General features: G+C 46.3%; 1 protein-coding gene and 2 pseudogenes across 2 annotated transcripts; 2 read left to right on the top strand and 1 right to left on the bottom strand.

Annotated features, from left to right (window-relative positions):
- Positions 1-3,840: 3,840 nt before the first annotated feature.
- CLEC4F (C-type lectin domain family 4, member F) lies at positions 3,841-14,591 on the top strand. The gene is made up of 7 exons (XM_011980632.1): positions 3,841-3,972; positions 4,513-4,629; positions 4,948-5,037; positions 6,957-8,069; positions 11,276-11,433; positions 14,004-14,122; positions 14,480-14,591. Exons 1-7 carry the CDS (start codon positions 3,912-3,914, stop codon positions 14,589-14,591), a joined length of 1,770 nt encoding a protein of 589 aa, XP_011836022.1. The 5' UTR covers positions 3,841-3,911.
- On the top strand, positions 12,391-13,063 carry LOC105540212 (annotated as a pseudogene).
- A 5,621-nt stretch (positions 14,592-20,212) lies between the features above and the next one.
- On the bottom strand, positions 20,213-21,061 carry LOC105540140 (annotated as a pseudogene). Its single transcript, XR_001006155.1, has one exon. The product of XR_001006155.1 is annotated as a non-histone chromosomal protein HMG-17 pseudogene (transcript).
- Between the last annotated feature and the right edge of the window lie 1,221 nt (positions 21,062-22,282).

Here is a 22,282-nt window from a genome sequence, read left to right as displayed (position 1 = left end):
TTGCACCGTGATGACAGGACTTGAGAGTAGGTAAGAGGAGAGGCAGGGACAACAGTTAGGAGATGGATGGAATAAAAGCCAGGTGAGATGGTGGTTTGCATTCAGGCCTGTAAATGTGATGAATTGTTGTTGCTATATTTTGTGGGGTGTACACTTTGTACTGATGAATACAAGTGCTCACATCATGTCAAGAAGCTGTCCCTACTATTAAATAAAATGGCCTGGATTAAAAAAAAAAAAAAAAAAGGAATCAGCCTCTCTCCCTCTCCTGGCTCTGGCCCTCTCTGGTTTGGCTTTAGAGCCAGGTAGACTCTTTCTCTCTCTCCCCTTCCTTCCTTCCTTCCTTCCTTCCTTCCTTCCTTCCTTCCTTCCTTCCTTCCTTCTTTCTTTCTTTCTGAGACGGAGTCTTCCTCTGTCGTCCAGGCTGTAGTGCAGTGGCGTAATCTCGGCTCACTGCAACCTCCGCCTCCCGGGTTCAAACGATTCTCCTGCCTCAGCCTCCCACATAGCTGGGATTACAGGCACCCTCCACCACGCCCTGCTAGTTTTTGTATTTTTAATAGAGACAGGGGTTTCATCATGTTGGCTAGGCTGGTCTCGAACTCCTGGCCTCAAGTGATCCACCTGCCTCGGCCTCATAAAGTGCTGGGATTACAGGCATGAGCAACCATGCCTGGCCAGTTCTGGTATTAATGCCCATTTGTTTTTGTCTGGCCAGAGAACAGAGAGCCTCTCAGTGAAGACATAGCAACCCCCTGGTTTTTCTCACCTGATGGTAGATGGAGTTCCTGTGGGAAATATAAGAGCTAGGGCCCAGAGGGTGGGTGGGGAGGCCAGGGAAGAACTGTGCCCCTCTCCTGGCCCAGACTCTGACCTCCCAGCTGAGCAAGGGATCCGCAGAGTTCTGCCTTCGAGGTTCCCTCAACTCTCAGGCCCCAGGAGGAAATAGGACCTGAGTAGGTCCAGCCTGGGCCTTTCCTGTGTATGGGGAAACGTAAACCAAGACAAGCCATTTCTTTTCAGCCACGACCCCTGGCTGTCTGATGGGCCTCTGGGGAGGCACCTCCAGCAGCTCCCATCCCCTTTCCATGTGGTGGAGAAGGAGTTTGGCAGACACCACTGGGGTTTCAGGCAGAGCTGCTGATAGTCCAGAAATGGATGCCTTCACCCTTCATTCCTGCTGTGCCCTCCCCTCTAAGGTCAGTTTTCATCAAACAGGAGGTAAAAGGCAGCAGATGGTACCTCTGCACTCTACACATTGGGCCCCTATAGTGCGCAGTTCAAAATACACACACAGACACACACACACACACCCCATCATGAACTGGGTGTGGGCAACCGCTCCCTTCCTGCCTGCAGATGCCCTGCCCACGGGGCAACTTGCTTGCTGGGCTGGCATCAGTCACACATGGCACAGGCTCCTCCTGGGCTGAAGCTGTTTTCCTGGCCCGGCCCCAGAGGAGGCACGTTCCATGTGGCTTCTCCACCATTGTGGTTGGTCTGCAATGTTGTTAGTGCAGCTGGGGACCTATGAGAGGCTGACCCCAGGATCTGTGCAGAAGACATGAGAATGGGACATGGGAACAGAGGGTGAAAGTAGCAAAGAAACAACACAACACGGATGGAACAAGTCATTTGCAAGGTTGTAAGTGAGTTTGTTTAAGAGTTGCTATAATGGTGTAAAATGTAATTAGACTTCCCAAAGTGAAAGAAAATGTGATTTATTTCAAAACGATTGTGCCCGTTTGAAGTAATGGAGACAAGAGGCAACCAAAGAACAAGAATCTGCTGGTAACCCCAACACTGACTTTTAGAGGAGTTCCTTGACCAGCCATGGGAATATTGGTTCTGTTCAGCTGGTTACCCCTGTGGTGGGGACAGGGACATCAGGCTTGCACAGCTCCATGGCACTGTCCACTGGGTTGCCTCATGCCTTCTCTTCTAATGCTAGGCCCACCCGGTAGCAGGAACCCTCTGAAGCAGTATCTGTTCCTCCTGGAAGGGACAGGGCTCATTGAAAGCTGCACATTGGCCCCAGCCTGCTCCATCAGATTCTTTTCAGTTAGTCTTGAGAACCTGGTCACCTCAGGAGGCATGGATCCAATCAGCTAAAGTTGGGGCCTGCTTGGTATTTTCTGACACTACTTCTGACATGAAATGTGTGCTTTTTCCTGACACCAGCCAATTCTCTGACACCCGCTGGGCATCCAACAATTCAAACAGATTCTGCCACAAAATTCCAGAATTAGCACAGATCTCACAGGGAAAGGCCTCAGTCCCACAAGACTGCCCCCCTTCAGATGCCAGCTACAAGTGAGGTAGTGACCCCCACTTCTGCCTGGTCAACTACAAATTTGGGGGTTCTGGCTAGGCAAGGTGGCTCATGCCTGTAGTCCCAGCACTTTGGGAGGCTGAGGTGGGAGGATCACTTGAAGCCAGGAGTTCCAGACCGGCCTGGCGGAATAAAGAGAGATCCCATCTCTACAAAAAAATAAAAATAAAAAAGTAGCCAGGCATGCTGGCACACACGTGTAGTCCCAGTTATGCTGGAGTTACGCTGGATGTGGCAGAGGCTGGGATGATGGGACTGAGAACTGAGGATCACTTGTGTCCAGGAGTTCAAGGCTGCACTGACCTATGATTGCACCATTGCACTCCAGCCTGAGTGACAGAGGGAGACCCTGTCTCAAACAGAAAATTCAGGGGTTTCTGCAACCACCTCTCGGTTTTCATAATTCACTAGAACAATTCACAGAACTCAGAAAAGCACTATACTTACTATTCATTTCTTGTAAAGGACAAAAACAGCCTGATGAAGAGGTACACAAGGCAAGGCCCAGTGGGGTCCCAAGTGCAGGAGACTCTGTCTCTGTGGAGTCAGGGCACGACACCCTCCTGGCATGTGGACCACCAATCCCAAAGCTCCTTGAGTCTCGTTTTTCAAGAGTCTATATAGCCCAGACCCCAGGCCGTCTCCTGTACCTGGAGGTCTGGGAGTAAGGAATGGGAGTGGGTGGCTGAAAGTCCCAATCTTCCAAAGTCTAATCCCATGTTTGGTCTTTCTGGGACCAGCCTCCAGCCTGAAATTATCTAAGGGTCCACCCTGTGTCACCTCGTTAGCATAAACCCAAGGATAGTCCTAAGGGGCTTATTATGAATAACAAAAGACACTCCTGTCACCCAGAAAACTCTAAGGGTTTTAGGAGTTCTGTGTCAGGAACTGAGATGAAGACCAAACACATTTTTACAGAGTTGTACCTTGGTATTTGCAGGGGATTGGTTCCAGGACCCCCACGGGTACCAAAGTCCACAGATGTTCAAGTCCTTTGTACAAAATCATGTGGTATTTTTATATAACCTCCACACATCCTCCTGTATACTATAATTCAGTTGTGAGGCCCCAAGTGGCTGGCCACCCCACCTCCTCCTTTGACCTGCAAATATCGGCTGCACTGACCTGGCCCCTCCTTTACCTGACTCCTTTTACTTAAGAGGTTCTGGGGCTAGAATTAAAGGTCAGCCATAGTCATAAGGATGTTTTCTATACAAAGCTGAGACCCCCTTCCTAGGTGGCCAGTCCCAGCCTCCAGAGAAGAAGAGGTGTGTTTGGGGTTATGCTGGATGCGGCAGAGGTTGGGATGATGGGGCTGAGAACTGACGGGAAAGTGCTAATGGGAAGAGGAAGAAAATAGAGCAGATGGGTGTCTGGGAGCCTCTAGGGGAGGGGCCCACTGGGGCGGGTTTCTGCAGTCAGGCGGGGAGGGAGGAAGAGCTGGGAGGGTGGTCAGGACCTCTGTCAAGAGCATAGAAGTGTGAGTGTCTTAGCTTTGCTTCCACTGCCATTGGTCTGCGGAACGGCCCTTCCAGGAGCCAGTGGCTGGGAGCAGTGCTGGAGGATCAAGGAAGCAGAGATGGATGGTGAGGCAGTCCGCTTCTGCACAGATAACCAGTGTGTCTCCTTGCACCCCCGAGGTGAGAAAACTGGGGCCCCAGCTCATGCCCAGTGAGGGATTAGCCTGCCTGTCCTTTGGCCCTCTGCCATAAGGCAGCTTATCGATGTCCTATTGCTCTCCCCAGACCCTTGTCCTTGGGGATGCAGACCTGTCAAGAGAAAGGGAATGAACTTTGAATTCAGAATCCTGGCTCTGCACACTGAGCCGGTCCTGTGAGGCCTCCCTCCCTTCCTTTCTTGTTTCATTTAAACTACACTTTTGTTGCTCTGTGCCCTGTGCCAGGTTCTGTGCCTTGTGCACCACCAAAGCCTCCTTGAGATTTGGAGAGCAGTGGTCTCGGTCTCAGAGCCCCTCGCCTCTGTGTTGCTACCATGCCCACACCTCGTTCTGGTGAACAGTCCAGAGTGTTTCATCTTCCTTCTCCATAACCACTTGTATGATAAGCATGGCAGGGGTTCTCATCCCCGTTAGACAACCCAGGAAATGGAACCAGATAGTCTGACTGTGTCTCAGCCTGCACAGCACCCTCTCACCTTGGACACTGGCTTCTCCCCTACAGGGGTGGACTCTGTGGCAACGGCTTCTGCAGCCCCCAAGATACCAAGGCTCATTCAGGCTACTCCAGCATTTATGGCTGTGACCTTGGTCTTCTCTCTTGTGACTCTCTTTGTAGTGGGTAAGCCCCCAGGTGACCCAAATCTCACTGACTCTCTCTCCTTTCAGCACAGAGTTCCAAGGGCCCCAGATGCACCTCTCTGGGCCTCTCTGCTCCCAGAAAGATCGTTCTACCTCCAGCTCCAGGCCCAAGCCACAGCTTTCCTGGGACCAGATAGAGGCCACTGTCCAAAAGGGAGCATCCCAAAAACTGAGGTTCATGACGGAGGGTCTTTGCTGCTATCTTCCCGGTTCTGGAACCCTACTTGTGTATGGGACGGTGTATCCTCCCAGTCTCAGGGCTGGGGATTTGCTGACCTGGGAAAATGGAATGTTTCAGTTCAACAGCACACAAGACCTGTGCCGAAGCCTGTGCAAGCCATGATTCTGGGAGACAACATTACTGGGCATTTACCTTTTGAACCCAACAGTGAGTAGCCACAGTGGGGGTGGGGTGCGGAGGGAGCCGGGACCCTCAGATGCTCAGACCCTAGGATGAACTTCTCCCCCAGTACTCCCAGACCACTGACTGGGTTCCACCATCCTCACAGAAAGAGATAATTTTTAAAAAACACAGTTTTATTGCGGCCTAATGGTGTACATATTTAAAGCATACAATCTGATAAGTTTTGATATATGTATGTGCCCCTGAAACCATCACCACAATCATCACCACATAGTCATCCTCCTCACCCCAGAGTTTCCTTGTGGCTCTCTGTAATTCCTTCCTCTCCCTTCCTCCCCTCATCCCTGGGCAGCCACAGATCTACATACTGTAACTACAGATTAGTTTGCTTTTTCTAGCGTTTTATAGAAAAGGGATCATAGAGTATGTACTCTTTGTTCTTTATTAGTCATGTAATTTGCAAATATTTTCTCTCGGTCTGTGACTTGTCTTTTCATTCTCTTAATAAGATTTTAATTTTGATAAAGTCTAATTTATCATTTTATTTCTGTTATGGATTATTCTCATGGTCTTATATGTGAGAAAGCCTAATCCAAGGCTACAAAGATGTTCTCCTTTGTTTCTGGAAATGGTACAGTTTTTAGGATTACATTTAGGTCTCTGCCTCATTTGAGTTAATTATTGTATAATGGTGTGAAATGGATTGTTCCAGCACCATTTGTTGAACAAGTTATCTTTCTCCATGAGTTGCCTTTGCACCTTGGTTGAAAATCAATTGTCCATATGTGTGGGGGTCTACTTCTGGATTCTCCATTCTGTTACATTGATTTATTTGTCTGTCTTTACAAAGCAGAATCTTTGACTGAACTTCCAGTACCTTGAAAGGTCTCTTCTCTTACCTTAGCACAGTGACTGAGGTCTCACACATTTACATAAGCAGTGCATGAGAAATAGAGAATGGATGCTCCAGAAAGGGTCCCTGCCAACTTGAGTTTTTCTCCCTATTCCTGAGGGGAGATTGGAATCAGAAGGGGATCATGGATGTATGAGATTAGGTCCTAGTTCGTGAGGTGAATAAAGGAAGCCAGCAGGACCAGAGGTAGATGCACATGAGGTTGGTGAGAAAGACCTTGCAGATTAAAGGGGGCTGCGGAGTCTCCTCCAGTGACCCCAGCACAAGGCCTTTTACTCAGGTTTCCTGTATCTGCAAACTGTTCTGTAGGGACCCTTGCCCTATGTAACACTGGGGGTGCTGGCTCTTTAAAAGGCTGTTTCAGCTGAGGTCCAGTGTTAGTTACCTGGAGGGCATGGCATGCCTCTATCATAACCCTGTGGGTTGAACAGGGTACTTCCTCCCAGGGCAACTATTTTGTTTTGTTTCTATTTCTTTCCTTTGTGTTTTCTTCTCCATGGAATTTGCCATCGTAAAACTTATGTTTGCAGTGGTTTTTAGCATGTAACAATGGTGAATCAAGAGCCTCTATGCTTGGTGTGCAAACATATTGTAGGACTAACCATAGGCTTTATTCATATCTATTTTCTTTCCCATAACAACCCATCTATGGTCAAATTTCAGTAAAATTAAACTTCAACAGCTCTAAATGATATAATCGGTTACTTTCAAGTTGAGCAATTATAATGACAAAATAATCCAAGCCTTACCAGCATGACTCCTGGTGGCAGCTGGCTTACAGCAGGCAAGCATTTCAATCCTTCTGACCCCATCATTTGTGTGTAACAGTTAATTAGATCTTTGTTTCTTGGCCCACATTCTCAGGTGGACCATCCCCAGGGTCTGGGTGGCTGTGTGACCAGCAGGGTGCTTGGCGGAGCTGTGCAGTACCCATTTCACTTGGAAATGTTAAGAACACTCTGGTTGGCCCATACAACGCTACCCTACATAATGGGCCTCTTTGGCTGCCTTCTTCACTTCCTCCCTCCAGATCATCACCACTTTGGCAGGGAGGCAGAAATGCAAGAGCTTATCCAGATATTAAAAGGCCACATGGAGAATTCCAGCGCCTGGGTAGCAGAGATCCAGATGTTGAGGTGCAGAGTGGACAATGTCAATTTGCAGCTCCAGGTGCTCGATGATCATCTGGGAAACACCAGTGCTGACATCCAGATGGTAAAAGGAGTTCTAAAGGATGCCACTACACTGAGTTTGCAGACCCAGATGTTAAGGAGTTCCCTGGAGGGAACCAATGCTGAGATCCAGAGGCTCAAGGGAGGCCTGGAAAAGGCAGATGCTTTAACTTTCCAGACCCAGAATTTCTTAAAAAGCAGTTTAGAAAACACCAGCATTGAGCTCCACATGCTAAGCAGAGGCTTAGAAAATGCAAACTCTGAAATTCAGATGTTGAATGCCAGTTTGGAAATGGCAAATGCCCAGGCTCGGTTAGCCAATAGCAGTTTAAAGAACGCTAATGCTGAGATCCATGTTTCGAGAGGCCATCTAGATAGGGTCAATGACTTGAGGACCCAGAGCCAGGTTTTAAGAAGTAGTTTGGAAGGAGCCAATGCTGAGATCCAGGGACTAAAGGAAAATCTGCAGAACACAAATGCTTTAAACTCCCAGACCCAGGCCTTTATAAAAGGCAGTTTCGACAACACCAGTGCTGAGATCCAGTTCCTAAGAGGCCATTTGGAAAGGGCTGGTGATGAAATTCACATGTTAAAAAGGGATTTGGAAACGGTCACAGCCCAGACCCAAAAAGCAAATGGCTGTCTGGACCAGACAGATGCTCAGATTCAGGTATTCAAGGCAGAGATGGCCAATACCTTAAATGCCCAGATTCGGGTCTTAAATGGTCATATGAAGAACGCCAGCAGAGAGATGCAGACCCTAAAACAAGAAATGAAGAATGCTTCGACTTTAACTTCCCAGACCCAGATGTTAGACAGCAATCTGCAGAAGGCCAGTGCTGAGATCCTGAGGTTAAGAGGGGATCTAGAGAACACCAAAGCTCTAACCATGGAAATCCAGCAGGAGCAGAGTCGCCTGAAGACCCTCCACAAGGTCGTTGCTTCACAGGAACAGCTACAAAAAACCCAAAGTAAGTGGGAGTGGAGAGTCCCGCTGGGGAGGGCACAGTCTCTTGAGAGGGTCGAGTCTCCTGTCTCATCAGCCTCTTTTCTACCGCAACATGCATCTCCCGGACCAAATCCAGGGAAATGGGCCCGAGGAGCCTGGGCAGTGGTGGAGATAGTGTGCAATGGGAAATTCCTGCTCTCACATTGCTTATAACCTGGTCACAGTGACCAAATGAACACGGGAAACCAACTGTAAATGGTGCACGTGTGTGATAAGGACAGCATGGGCTAGTGGGTCACACAGCCTTATTTCCAACTTCCCGCTATCCCAAATGGTATGATCTTGAGCAGGTTACTTACGTTCTCTGAGCTACACTTTTCTCATCTGCAAGGGGGAGACAATAATATTTGCATCACAGTGAGGATCCAATGAGGTCACACATGTAAGGCCTTTAACAAAGTACCCAGCATTCGTGCCCTCACCTGATGCTTTATTGAGGCCCTGTGATGTGCTGGGTAAAAAAGTGAATAAGGTGTAATAGGTACCCTTGAGAAGCTTACAGGCTAGTAGTACAGACATGCATGAAAGACACACAGACAGGTGTAAGACTGATAGGTTAAAAGCAGGTACTGAGAACTGGGGTTGGGGGCAGAACAAAAAGAAGAGAAAAGAAATCTTCTAGGGGGAGGGAAGAGATCTGTGGGGAAAGGATCAAAAGACGCTTTGTGAGAAGATGGCTCTTGAACTTCGTCCTGAAGGATGAATAGGTGTTTGCCAAGCAAATAGGGTAAGAGAGCAGTAGGTTTACAGGCATGGAGACACAAAATCATGAGGTTCTGGAAACTTCAGCCAGTTCTGTTTGACTGGCCTATGGACAAGAGAGCAGCTGAGAGACAGAAGGGAGTGTTTGGGGCAGCCACTGAAGAAATGGGGGCTGGCAAATGAGGGCTTGGTGGGCAGCAGTGACCTCCCACTTTACTGCTTTGCCTGGTTCCTGGTCTGGGGTCAGAGGTCCCCCTTCTTCACACCTCTCCTGGTGCCCCAATATGCTTATTCCTCCCGGATCTCACTGCTGCTTTAGGTGAGACCAGTGTTTCTCCACTTTGGGGCCCCCTGGAATCGCCCAAGGAGCTTTGAAAATACTGGTACCTGGGGACCCACCTCCAGAACTCTGATTTTTTTTTTTTTTTTTTTTTTTTGGTGAGGGTATCTGGCATCAGGATTTTTTTTTAACTCCCTAGGTGGGTCTAATGACATCTCGGCTGAGAACCATTAGCTTAATTTTTTTTCTTAAAGGGCAAAGAAACATGTATCTTAGGCTTTGGGGCTGTACAGTCTCTGTTACAACTTTTCAACTCTGTTCAGAATTATAAAGCAAAAGAAAAAGACAGTAAACTAATGAGAATGGCTATGCTCCAATAAACTTTATTTAAAAGACACTGCTGACAGGTTGAAGTTTGCCAGTTGTTGGTTTAGACGACTAGTTCTGGGCATCAGAACCACCAGAGGACTTGCTGAATTATTAAAACATAATTTTGGATTCAGGAGGGCTTTGGTGGTCCTGAAAATTTGCATTTCCACCACGTTGTCAGGTGATGCTGATGGTCTGGGACCACACTTCTCCAGCCCCTGATTTACACCCATCTCTTACCGGGATTTTCGCCATTGTGTTATCATTGGTGTTTCTGGCCTGATCAAGAGTGCCTTCTTCTGGTTCAGCTTCCACCAGGTTGACATTTTTCCAGTGCAAATCTGGACGTATTACCATCCTTCTCAAAACCTTGCAGTGCTTCCCATTGCTCATAGGGGGAAAAAAATCCAAACTCTTTTACATGGGATGTACCGTTTAGTGTTGGTGAACCTGTCCAAATTCATCGCTCACCCATCCTTTATGTCCCGAGAATACCAAGTAGCTTGAATAGATCAGGCCATGCCAGGCTGTTACAGACCTTTATGCCTTTGTGCTGATGCTTTTCCCAGTCTGGGGTGCTCTCCTTGACACTGAACACCTGGAAAACTCTTCCTCAGTCATTTAAGATTCAGCTCCAGGCTGGGCACAGTGGCTCACACCTGTAATCCCAGCACTTCGGGAGGCCAAGGCAGGCGGATCACCTGTGGCCAGGAGTTTGAGAGCAGCCTGGCCAACATGGCAAAATCCCATCTCTACTAAAAAACACAAACACAGAGCCAGGCACGGTGGTGGGCACCTGTAATCCCAGCCACTCAGGAGGCTGAGGCAGGAGAATCGCTTGAACCCGGGAGGCAGAAGTTGCAGTGAGCTGAGATCGTGCCATTGCACTCCAGCTGGGGCATCCATAGCAAAACTCTGTCTCAAAAAACAAAAAAATACTCAGCTCCAGTAACATCTCATCCAGGGTGTCCTTCATAAGCCCCACCTCCTGCTCAGATGAAACAGACCATACCTTCTTCCATGACTATTCTACTGTGCATGTGTTTTTTAATCAATGCATCTTCAACACCTTTTCTCCATCTGTCTCATTTACTAGACTCTAAGTTCCTTAAGGGCATCAATCATGTCTGATTGATCTTTGTACAGTGTGGCAGTGGCTAGCTCGAAGAAGTTAAGGAACGTTGCACAATGCATGTTGAACAAAAGAACAATTTGGTGATTAATTGAACTTGTGTGGTACCATTTCAAACAGCTGTGGCATAGATGATGTCAAAGAGCAGGCTGTTGTGGCAAGGAGGGATGAAAGAGCTGACAGAATCAGGGCTTGTGCTCACAGGATGAGCTGTAAGAGTTTGAAAAATGGAAGGCCAGGCAGACCAGGTGATGACCAGGTCCCAGGATGGCCATGGGTGTGGCAGTGGAAGTGGATGGAGATGAAGACAAGGAAATGAGTAAGGCTATGGGATAGCTGTAAAATCCCCAGGGAATATGGCAGGAGTTGGGGTGGAGAGGACTGTCAGGTGGTGGCAATGAGTTGGGAGAGAGGGCAGTATAGCCAGGAAGTAGGTATCTGGAAAAGAGAGCTGCCTGAACCTCCCAGGAGGGCCCAAGCCAGGTGTCTTGAGGGCTGCTTCCTGGAGTGCTGGGTAGTGAGACGGCAGTGCAGCCCCCCAGGCCTTGCTCCTGGAGCACTGGGCATCAAGACTTGCATGAACTTGTGAACCTCAGTGGGCAGGCCCCAGAGAGGTCAGAAAAGTTCCCTCTGGGACCCCCACCAGCAGTTCCTGGTTCTCTTTTCTCCCCAGTCTTTGCTCCAGGTCAACTTCTCCAGATGGTCCTGCAAGCCTGGAAGTTCAATGGTGGAAGCTTATATTATTTTTCTCGTGTCAAGAAGTCTTGGCATGAGGCTGAGCAGTTCTGTGTGTCCCAGGGAGCCCACCTGGCATCTGTGGCCTCCAAGGAGGAGCAGATCAGAGTTACGAGCATTATTGGTGGAATTGGTGTGGAATAAGGGACTGTGGTATTTTGACCTTCCTGCTCTCAGCGGGTATGACAGAGACCTCCATGTCTCCTCTGCCAGGCAGGGAGCAAATATTGATTGAGTTCTGATGAGCACATGCACTGGAGGTAGAACCACTGATGGCAAACCTCCATGTCTTCCATGAATGAGGGAGATACCAGAGGTCAAGAGACATCAGCAGGAAGGAAGGCCAAGGGCATCAGGTGATGCCCTTAAGTGCTAGGAGCACATTTCCCTTCTCATACATTTAGTTTTCCCTCAGGCTTGTTTCCAGTCACCTTTTTTTTGGAGACAGTGTCTCTTTCTGTCATCCAGGGTGGAGTGCAGTAGCCTGATCATGGCTCACTGCAACCTTGACCTCCTTGCTCAAGCAATCCTCCCACCTCAGACCTCTGAGTAGCTCAGCTCCCCTGAGTAGCTGTGACTACAGGCGCACGACACCACATCCGGCTATTTTTTGGGAGTATTTTTTTGTAGAGATGGGGTATCACCATGTTGCCTAGGCTGGTCTCAAACTCATGGGCTCAAGTTATTCACCCACGTGGGCCTCCCAAAGTGCTGGGAGTGAGCCACTGCATCTGGCCTGTCTTGATTTTAATGTCAGTTAATCCAGCTGCTTTAGAGGGCCCATGAACAGGAGACCCAGGCTTCTTGGGAAGACCAGGCACACAACTCTGAGTCTGAGGACCACCAAATGCAATACTGTCCCAGGTGGCTCATCTGTCGTGGTCCTTATCAGAACTTGCCAGGATTACTAACAAAGAACCACAGTGTTTGTGGTCCAATTTGACTTGCAGAACTGCCCACCCCCTGTGGCTCTCCTGAGACCACTGTTACTGATCTGAAAAAGAACATGCAACTTTGTAAACCACATCTTCTTAACAAGCTATGGGAGGCGCTGGCCCTGTGGTCATGGCAGAGGGGATGGCAGCGCTGAGGCAGAACAGGCAGGGCACCAAGGCACAGGATATCTAGAATTGGCCTGATGAATCCTTTGATGAAATGGACAATACACTAGCTGCTCAACAGTATATTTAACAGAACATAAGAGCAGATTACTCCAATATTGACAAAATTCTTGAAGCACCTAAAGGCCAAGATGAATGTGTATGGAAGTATGAACATTTAAGGCAATTGTGCCTTGAGCTAATTTGACTTGCTGTCAAACTTCAGAGTGAATGCCATCCAGATACTTGTACTCAAATGACAGCAACTGAATAGTGGATTTTTCTTTGTGCAGCTCATAAAACTCCAAAAGAGTGTCCTGCTGTAGACTATACTAGACACACACTTAATGGTGCTGCATGTCTTCTGAAGAGCAATAAATATTTTTCCAGCAGGGTTAGCATAAAGGAATCATCTGTAGTGCAACCAAAATCAGTATGCCGTGAGATTTACAGAATATTTTCACATGTTTATTTCCCATCATCAGCAGATGTTTAATGAATATGAAAATTAAGCATTTTTGTGTCATCAGTTTATTAAATATGTGATGAAATATAATTTGATGTCCAAGGATAACCTGACTGTACCAATTTTAGAAGAGGAAGTACAGAATTCAAGTTCTGGGGAAAGTGAAACATGAAGGAAATCATATGGAAAAATGTACTGATCACATAATTAACATTAGTTATGTACTGTATATATCATTTTAGACATATCAGTCATGTATCCATATTATAGTTTCTTTGTTTAGTATAGGTTTTTGTATCCTGTGTTTGCCTTTTAAAATGGGAAATACTTTTTTTTTTCTTTTTGAGACAGAGTCTTGCTCTGTTGCCCAGGCTGGAGTGCAATGGTGCAATCTTGGCTCACTGCAACCTCCACCTCCTGGATTCAAGTGATTATCCTGCCTCAGCTTCCCTAGTAGCTGGGGTTACAGGTAACTGCCATCATGCCCTGCTAATTTTTGTATTTTTAGTAGAGAAGGGGTTTCACCATGCTGGCCAAGCTGCTCTCGAACTCCTGACCTTGGGCGATCCACCCACCTCGGCCTCCCAAAGTGCTGGGATTACAGGCAGGAGACACTGCGCCCGGCCTAAAATGGGAAATACTTTTTAAGTTATTCATAAGCTGTATATTCACCAGTGTGGCACTCATGGTTTTTAAATAAGATTAGTATTATCTCTTTATAATGCCTGTTAATAAAAGAATTTACAGTTTGGTAACATTGCTGCTAAACAATCATTGGATCACAGTCCTCATCAAACAAACCCATCCATACAAAAAAAAAAAAAAAAATGAGTGAGAGCTTGATGTTTCACATAAGCCATTTACTAAAGAAGTAGAAATGTTTACCTTTGGTTTTACCCTGAGTTTAGCTATCCTAAAAAATTCTATAGTACATAGTTTTATCTTACCTCTTAACTTTCTCCAAATGAGATAAAAGTGTTTTAAAATTCTGTTTACAGTTTTTGATATGCATATATAATTATGTGTACATCTATAAGCAGGTTCTCCAGGCGGCCTGGAGAACTGGCTCCCCACACACAAGGGCAAACAATGACACTGCCTTTTCTTTGCAGGCATTTCTGGTAGAGGTCACAGGTAAAGCATACTACTGGATCGGTCTCACTGACAGGGGCACAGAGGGCTCCTGGCGCTGGACAGACGGGACACCATTCAACGTCGCCCAGAACAAAACGTGAGTCTAGCCACCATCTGGCACTGTCCTGGGCACTGTCTTTGGTGGGCCTAGCTACACACTGTGTGTCCCTTCCCAGTAAGTGGTAGTGTTGTGTGTATATGTGTGTGTGATGTGTGTGATGTGTATGTGGTGTATGTGTGGTGTGTGTGCCATGTATGTGGCATGTGTAATGCATGTGGTATGCGAGGTGTGTGTGTGTTATGTATGTGATGTGTGTGTGTTTGGACACACAGGCATGGTCATCGCTCTTACCTGGACTGCTACACAGAGGGTCATTAGGAAAGGACACGTCCTGAGGCTGGCATGCAGCCAATGAGTGGGTCTTTCTGTTTTTTTTCTCCCTACCCTACTCAGGCCTGGTTCCAAGGGATCCTGCCCCCTCAGAAGGCATATTAGTGTGAATTCTGGGGTGGGAGCTTGCAGCTTCATAGACACCCCTCCCTGTCCCTGGATCCTCAGTAACTAAGGGCAACCTGAGCACAGACACCCTCAGGGTACTCCATCTCCCAGCCCTGTCCCCATCCTAGGGCCACTAGCGGATGAAGGACCCATCTCATGTCAGTTCCCTAGACCCATCACACGTCAGCTTCCTAAGCCACAGCATGGGGAAGGGACGCTTCCTTCATCCAACAGAATAAACCCCGTTGTCTCCAGGTTTTGGGAAAGGAATCAGCCTGACAACTGGCGGCACAAGAATGGGCAGACTGAAGACTGTGTCCACATTCAGCAGAAGTGGAATGACATGACCTGTGACACCCCCTATCAGTGGGTGTGCAAGAAGCCCATGGGCCATGGTGTGGCCTGAGGGTAGGCCAGAGCTGAGGGGCTGCTCCTGCCCGCCAATACTGACCCTCCTTCTCCTCCTGGATGCCTTCGGAGCCTCTGAGCTCTACTTGTTCTCTGGGGCCTTCCGTTGGCCTTGCGGACTTCCTGCCTTGTTCTTTGATTTAGCCCTTTCGAACAGGCTTACCTTGAGTGACCTGGTGACATCAGTGGCTTCTCAAGGGAAGAGCCTTGCTGTGCCCCTTTAGCCCCTCAACACCCAGCATAGGCCTGCCTGTCAGACAGCAGGTCCTCAATAAATACTTGCTGAATCAACAAAAGCTTCGTGCTTGCTTGTCCCTTGTGGCGGCCACTACACTCTCTCCTCCCTGGATTGGTTCTCCTTCCCTCAGTGTTCCTTCTGTCTCAAAACAAGCACACTTTTATTAAGGGCTTTATAGCTAGCAACTTTTTGCTAGTTTGTTGAAAACAGCAGAGGTTGAACACAAACTACAGGAACTTCATAGGAGTACAAAGTCCTAGCAGTCCTAGCTCTGTCGCCCAGGCTGGAGTGCAGTAGTGCCATCTCGGCTCACTGCAACCTCTGCCTCCCATGTTCAAACAATTTTCCTGCCTCAGCCTCCTGAGTAGCTGGGACTATAGGGACATGCCACTATGCCTGGCTAATTGTTATATTTTTAGTAGAGATGCGGTTTCACCATGTTGGCCAGGCTGGTCTACAAACTCCTGACCTCAAGTGATCCACCTGCCTCGGCCTCCCAAAGTGATGAGATTACAGACATGAGCCACCACACCCTGCCCATTTTTTTCTTTAAAAAAAAGTAAAAAATATATATATTTTTAGAGACAGGGTCTTGCTCTGTCATCCAGGCTGGAGTACAGTGGAAAGAAAGAGTGAAGGGCACATTTTGACTGATTTTTCTTAGTCCCAGCACAGAAGTGTTGAATAAATCTTTTTTTAAAAAATGAAGGCAATATTAAAGTGCATGAGGTCAGACGTGCTCCTATTTTCTATTTAGGAGATGTGATAAGGTCGCTTATTCCCCAGTTAATAAGGCTGTCTTACACACGTTGTAGAGCAGAAAATCATAAACAACTTTAAAAAAAATTTTTTAATTAATTACTTTTTAGAGGCAAGGTCTCACTCTGTTGCCCAGGCTGCAGTGCAGTGGCATGATTACAGCTCACTGCAGCCTTGAACTCCTAGGCTCAAGTGATCCTCCCACCTCAGCCTCCCGAATAACTGGGACTACAAGTTCATGCCACTGTACCCAGATAATTTTTAAATTTTGGTAGAGATGGGGCTTTCTCTCTTTGTTTCCCAGGATGGTCTCAAACCTCTGGCTTCAAGCCCTCTTCCTACTCAGCATCCCAAAGTGTGGGATGATAGGCAAGAGCCACCATGCCTGGCCTCAAAAGAACTTTAAAAGGCAGTCCTTATTAGCAAGGTACTTCCTGACTTTAGGGATAAAGCATCAATGGATGCTTTATCTTATTGTACAACCAAAAGACTGGCAACTGGTGTTTACCTTTTCCCTTAAAGGATCAGGGGTTAGCAGCTTTATGGATAAGGGCAGTCCTGATCATATAAACCCAACTATATTTGCACAAAACAGTAGAGTTAGTCTATCCCTTTCTGCTTTAAATTCTGGTGTTTGCTTTTCTTCTTTACTAACAAATGTCCTTTGTCGCATTTTCTCCCTCTCAGAGTAGGACACTTCATTTACATTAAAAATCTGTTCAGCCTGGACACAGTGGCTGATGCCTGTAATCCCAGTACTTTGGGAAGCCAAAGCAGGTGGATTGCTTGAGCCCACGGGTTCGAAACCAGCCTGGGCAACATGGCAAAATCCTGTCTAAACAAAAAATACAAAAATTAGCAGGGTGTGGTGGCCGCACCTGTAATCCCAGCTACCTGGGAGGTTGAGACACGAGAATCACTTGAACCTGGGAGGGGGATACTGCAGTGAGCCGAGATTACGCCACTGCCCTCTAGCCTGGGTGACAGAGTGAGATGCTGTCTCAAAAAAAAAAAAAAAACCCCAGAAAACAAAACAAAACAAAAACAACAACAAAAAAACCTGTTTAGGAAGATACCTTTTCTCTTGCATGATTTTCTGGAAACTTGTCTACTGCCTCTTGGTTGACAGAAGCTGCTTCTCCTGTCACATGCACATTTTAAAAGCCACACCTCTTTCTGAAACTATCAAACCATCCTTTCCTGGCAATACATTCTCCTGCTTTAGATTCTTTACCTTCCTTTTTCTTTGAGTTGTCATTAATGGATTTTGCTTTTTCTCAAATGATATTCAAGTCTGTAGGTATGCCTTTCTTATGGCAATCCTGAACCCACATAAAAACTGCATTTTTCAGTAAGAGATTAAAAAGATATTTTGCAAAAAGTGCAAGGTTTTTGTGCCTGCTGGTGAGGCTACAGTGATGGCTTCACAAATTTCCTTTTCTTTATTTTACAATTGTCCTTTGCAGGATTCAGTTGTCTTGGGGTGGCAGACAACCACAGCTGCAGACCTTTATAAATGGCACATATCAAGCAATTCAACTTTTTTGGATAATGAATGTCACGACTTTTCTCTGCTTTTTGGGAGTACTTTCAAACTTACTAGTGACATCGCATATGGATCCCATGATGTTATTCAAGGTTTATGATAGTGCACTGAAAATGAAAAATACATGAGAACTAAATCAGTTTTTACTGCCATATGCAATTTACTGGAGTGAGGAACTGCTCACAGGAGACGATTAGCATCACATAGTGTTTTAAGTGGATACTTAAACACTTGAGCTCACCGTGGTAGCAACAGGAGGTGACTACAAAATTACCACAATAGTACAGTATGTGCCACAGTTAATTTACGCAGTTTTCATTTAATATTGCATCTTGAAGTTTGTTTACATTTCTCTTAACTGCAAATGGCACCGTGTATGGGCTGTAAGTGTTGATGTGCATACATTTTGATAAATGTTAATTTCTTATAATAGATTTGTATATATTTTATGTTAGTGAATGATAAAATTGATTTAGCATCTACATATATTTTATGCATTCATGACAGACCTAACTTTTTCTTATTTTTAAAAAAATATTTCAGCCAGATGTGGTGGCTCATGCCTGTAATCCCAGCACTTTGAGATGCCAAGGCAGGAGGGCCACCTGAGGTCAGGAGTTTGCGACCAGCCTGGTCAACACAGTGAAACCCCATCTCTACTAAAAATACAAAAATTAACCAGGGTTGGTGGCAGGCACCTGTAGTCCCAGCTACTTGGGTGTCTAAGGCAGGAAAATCACTTGAACTTGAGAGGCAGACATTGCAGTGAGCTGAGATCATGCCATTGTACTCCAGCCTGGGCGACAGAGTGAGACTTTGTCTCAAAAAATAAAATAAAAAATATTTCTAGGCACCTGGGCATGGTGGCTCACTCCTGTAATCCCTGCACTTTGGGAGGCTGAGGCGGGCAGATCACTTGAGGTCAGGAGTTTGAAACCAGCCTGACCAACATGACAAAACTTCATCTCTACTAAAAATAAAAAATAAAAAATTAGCCAGGGGTGGTGGTGCATGCCCGTAATCCCAGTTACTTGGGAGTCTGAGGCATGAGAATTGCTTGACCCTGGGGTGGCAGAGGCTGCAGTGAGCCGAGATCACGCCACTGCACTCCAGCCTGGGCAATAGAGCAAGACTCCATCTCAAAAAAATTTCTAGGCTACATGATTCATCTGCAAGTTTTTTTATATTGTGGCAAATCTCCAAAATTTTTTTCAAAATATTTATTGACAAAAATCCACGTACAACTGGACCATGCTGTTCACCCTTAGGTTGTTCATGGTTCAATTGCACGTACAAATGTTTGTATGTATATATATTTTTCTATGTATGTTTTCCTATTCTTTATTTTAGGGTTTTTCTAGCTTTGTGTTATCAGGAGGAAGTATTAAATAACGTGGCCTGCTTTCACTACTCACAATAGAAAAGACTTGGAACCAACTCAAATGTCCATCAAAGATAGACTGGATTAAGAAAATGTGGCACGGCCGGGCGCAGTGGCTCACGCCTGTAATCCCAGCACGTTGGGAGGCTGAGGCGGGCAGATCACGAGGTCAGGAGATCGAGACCATCCTGGCTAACAGAGTGAAACTCCGTCTCTACTAAAAAAAATACAAAAAAGTTAGCCAGGTGTGGTGGCGGGCGCCTGTAGTCCCAGCTACTCAGCAGGCTGAGGCAGGAGAATGGCATGAGCTTGGGAGGCGGAGCTTGCAATGAGCCGAGATCGCGCCACTGCACTCCAACCTGTGCGACAGAACGAGAATGCGTTTAAAAAAAAAAGCACATATATGCCATGGAATACTATGCAGCCATAAAAAAGGATGAGTTCATGTCCTTTGCACGGAAATGGATGAAGCTGGAAACCATAATTACAAGCAAACTAACACAAGGACAGAACACTAAACACCACATGTTCTCACTCATAAGTGTGAGTTGAACAAGGAGAACACATGGATAGAGGTTGGGGAACATCACACACCAGAGCCTGTCGTGGGGTGGGGGTTGGGGGAGGGATAGCATTAGGAGAAATACCTAATGTAAATGACGAGTTGATGGGTGCAGCAAACCAACATGGCACATGTATACCCATGTAACGAACCTGAACGTTGTGCACATGTACCCTAGAACTTAAAGTATAATAATAATAACATGGCTTACTTTTTTGGAATTTCCTGAGATTTCTTTGTGTCCTAGTATATGCTCACTCTTTATAAATGTTCTAGAGGTATATTTATTAGATTAAGCTTATAATTTTCATTATGCAAACATTTTACATTCTCATTTATGTTTTGTCTACTCAATCAGTTTCTCTGAGAGGATTTTTTAAAACTGTCTCATTATGTTTATCATTTTGTCACATTTTCCTTTTATTTCTAAGAGCTATATATATATATATTTCAGTTACCTTTTTTTCCAATCCAAACTGTATCCAGCTTTATTAAAGATACTTTCCATAAACAATCATGGTATTTCAGGCAGGACATAGGCAGACAATTATTAACAGTATACAACAACTTTCAAACTCCCTTCTTCAATGGACTACCAAAACTCAGAAAGCCACCATAAAACACAATGAAGTTTTCATCTGACGCTCTGAACAGGGGAAGTTTAGAGTGAGAGTCGACGTTTCACATGTAGCATGTTGTTTAATAACTTTTCACGAGCCGACCCTGACTTTCAGGAAGTGAAATGAAAATTGCAGAATGTATCTGAGGAGCCACAATCTAGCAACAGAACCACTGCTGTTTAGACAGGTGTCCTCTCAGTGGCATCCCTGGAAAGTCCAGATTGCCTGATGCACTGGTAACAAATGACTGGGGATCAGGTCCCAACAGATGTCTAGGCTTAAGAGAGTTAAGTCTATGCTGAAAGATGGACAGGGAGAAGAGGACATAAAAATGAATTGGTTTTTCCATACCCTAAGGCTTTTGTGCCAAGGTGGTCATGTGTATGAAAGTCAGGGAATTCCTCCTCCTGGGAGCCAAGAGGAAGTCTCCCAAAACCAGAAGGGAAAAGTGTTTTCCCCACATCAATCCAGCTTTGGAGACATTCTATTAGTGACATATGCCCCTTCCCCAAAAAACAGCAATGAAGTGTTCTGTGTGCTAACAACATAGCTGGAAAAAAAAAAAAAAAGTAAAACAAAATTCTGCATTTTTATAAAACTTGATAAAAAATAGTATTTCAAACTGTACAGTCACCAGAAGTACACAGTTATCAAAAATGCACACACTTCACTTGGCCTCTCCAGCACCTTCAGCTTTCCTGACCTGGTCTGTTTTGGCATCTCCGTTTTCTGCAGGGTTATTTCCCTCCTTGCCAGCATCAGCTTTTCCCTTTTTCCCTTTGGGTACCTTCTCTCCCTTCTTGGCAGGGGCCTTTTTAGGCCTGGGTTCTGGCTTTGGAGGAGCAGGTTTAGCAGACAACCTCGTGGATCTTCTCTGTGGTGTGTCCTTCACCTTGGCTTTATCTCCTTTAGCATCCCCTTCGGTCTTCCTCTTGGGCATGGTGGTGGCGGTGACAGCAGCAGGTCTTAGACACTGGGCCCGGGATGCAGCCACAAGTGGGCTTTGATCGGTCGGGGGGTCATTCTCGCCTTTTCCTACATTTCAGTTACTTTGTTTAATGTCTAAAGATTCATAACTAACTCCCCCGCATTGGCCCCCACTGTTTTTTGAGACTGGGTCTTGCTCTGTCAACCAGGCTGGAGTGCAGTGGTGAGATCTTGACTCACTGCAGCCTTGACATCTCAGTATATGTGATCCTCCCACCTCAGCCTTCCAAGTTGCTAGGACCACAGGCACATGCCACCACACCTAGCTAATTTTATTTATTTTTTGTAGAGATGAGGTCTCACCGTGTTGCCCAGGCTGATCTCAAACTCCTGGGTTCAAGCAATCCTCTTGCCTTGGCCTCCCAAAATGCTGGGATTACAGGCATGAGTCACTGTGCCTGGCCCAAGATCCATTAACTATCATTTGTTTGTTTGTTTGTTTTTGTTTTTGTTTTGTTTTGTTTTTTGAGATGGAGTCTTTCTCTCTCACCCAGGCTGGAGTGCAGTGGTATGATCTCTGCTCACTGTAACCTCTGCCTCCTGGGTTCAAGCGATTCTCCTGCCTCAGCCTCCCCAGTAGCTGGGATTACAGGCATGCACCACCATGTCTGGCTAATTTTTGTACTTTTAGTAGAGACAAGGTTTCACCATGTTGGCCAGGCTGGTCTCAAACTCCTGACCTCAACTGAACCGCCTGCCTCAGCCTCCCGAAGTGCTGGGATTACGGGCCCAGCCACTAGGATCCATTAACTCTGAAATCTACTTCAGGAATTTTACTTTATATCAATAATTATTCCTTCCAGGAACGTTCATTGCACGTCTACTATGTACCAAGCACTATTGTAGATTTTAGGGGTTCAACAGTGAACCAAACAGATAAAAATCCCAGCCCTCATGAGGCTAGCATTCTAGTAGGGAGCAGAGGTAGTTAGCACATTCAGCCCCTTCTCACAACCCAGGAAGGAGTCCTGTGGAGAGGTGATGGTGTGGAGTAGCAAGGAACTGTTCATAATCAATCCAGCCGATCTCACAGAACAGCAATGGGGCCCCGCAGCCTAAAGGTAACAAAGAAGTGGCTGGACTAGGGCAGGTAAACAGGAAGGACTCCCTCCTGCCAACTCCTCAGGGTCAATTCTCATGTCCCTGAAGTCCCCTTCTCTCCTTCAGGGGAGGTTCCGAAAATTGCAGTTTCCTCAAGAGAGAGGCAGAGGAATGAAGTTCTCCACAGACTGACTGGGACCATCTGGGGAGACAGAG

This window comes from Mandrillus leucophaeus, unplaced genomic scaffold (genome assembly GCF_000951045.1).
Source record: "Mandrillus leucophaeus isolate KB7577 unplaced genomic scaffold, Mleu.le_1.0 Scaffold216, whole genome shotgun sequence".
In the NCBI taxonomy this organism is placed as follows: Eukaryota; Metazoa; Chordata; class Mammalia; order Primates; family Cercopithecidae; genus Mandrillus; species Mandrillus leucophaeus.
Note: the sequence above shows the minus strand (reverse complement) of the source record. Positions and strands in the feature narration are given on the sequence as shown.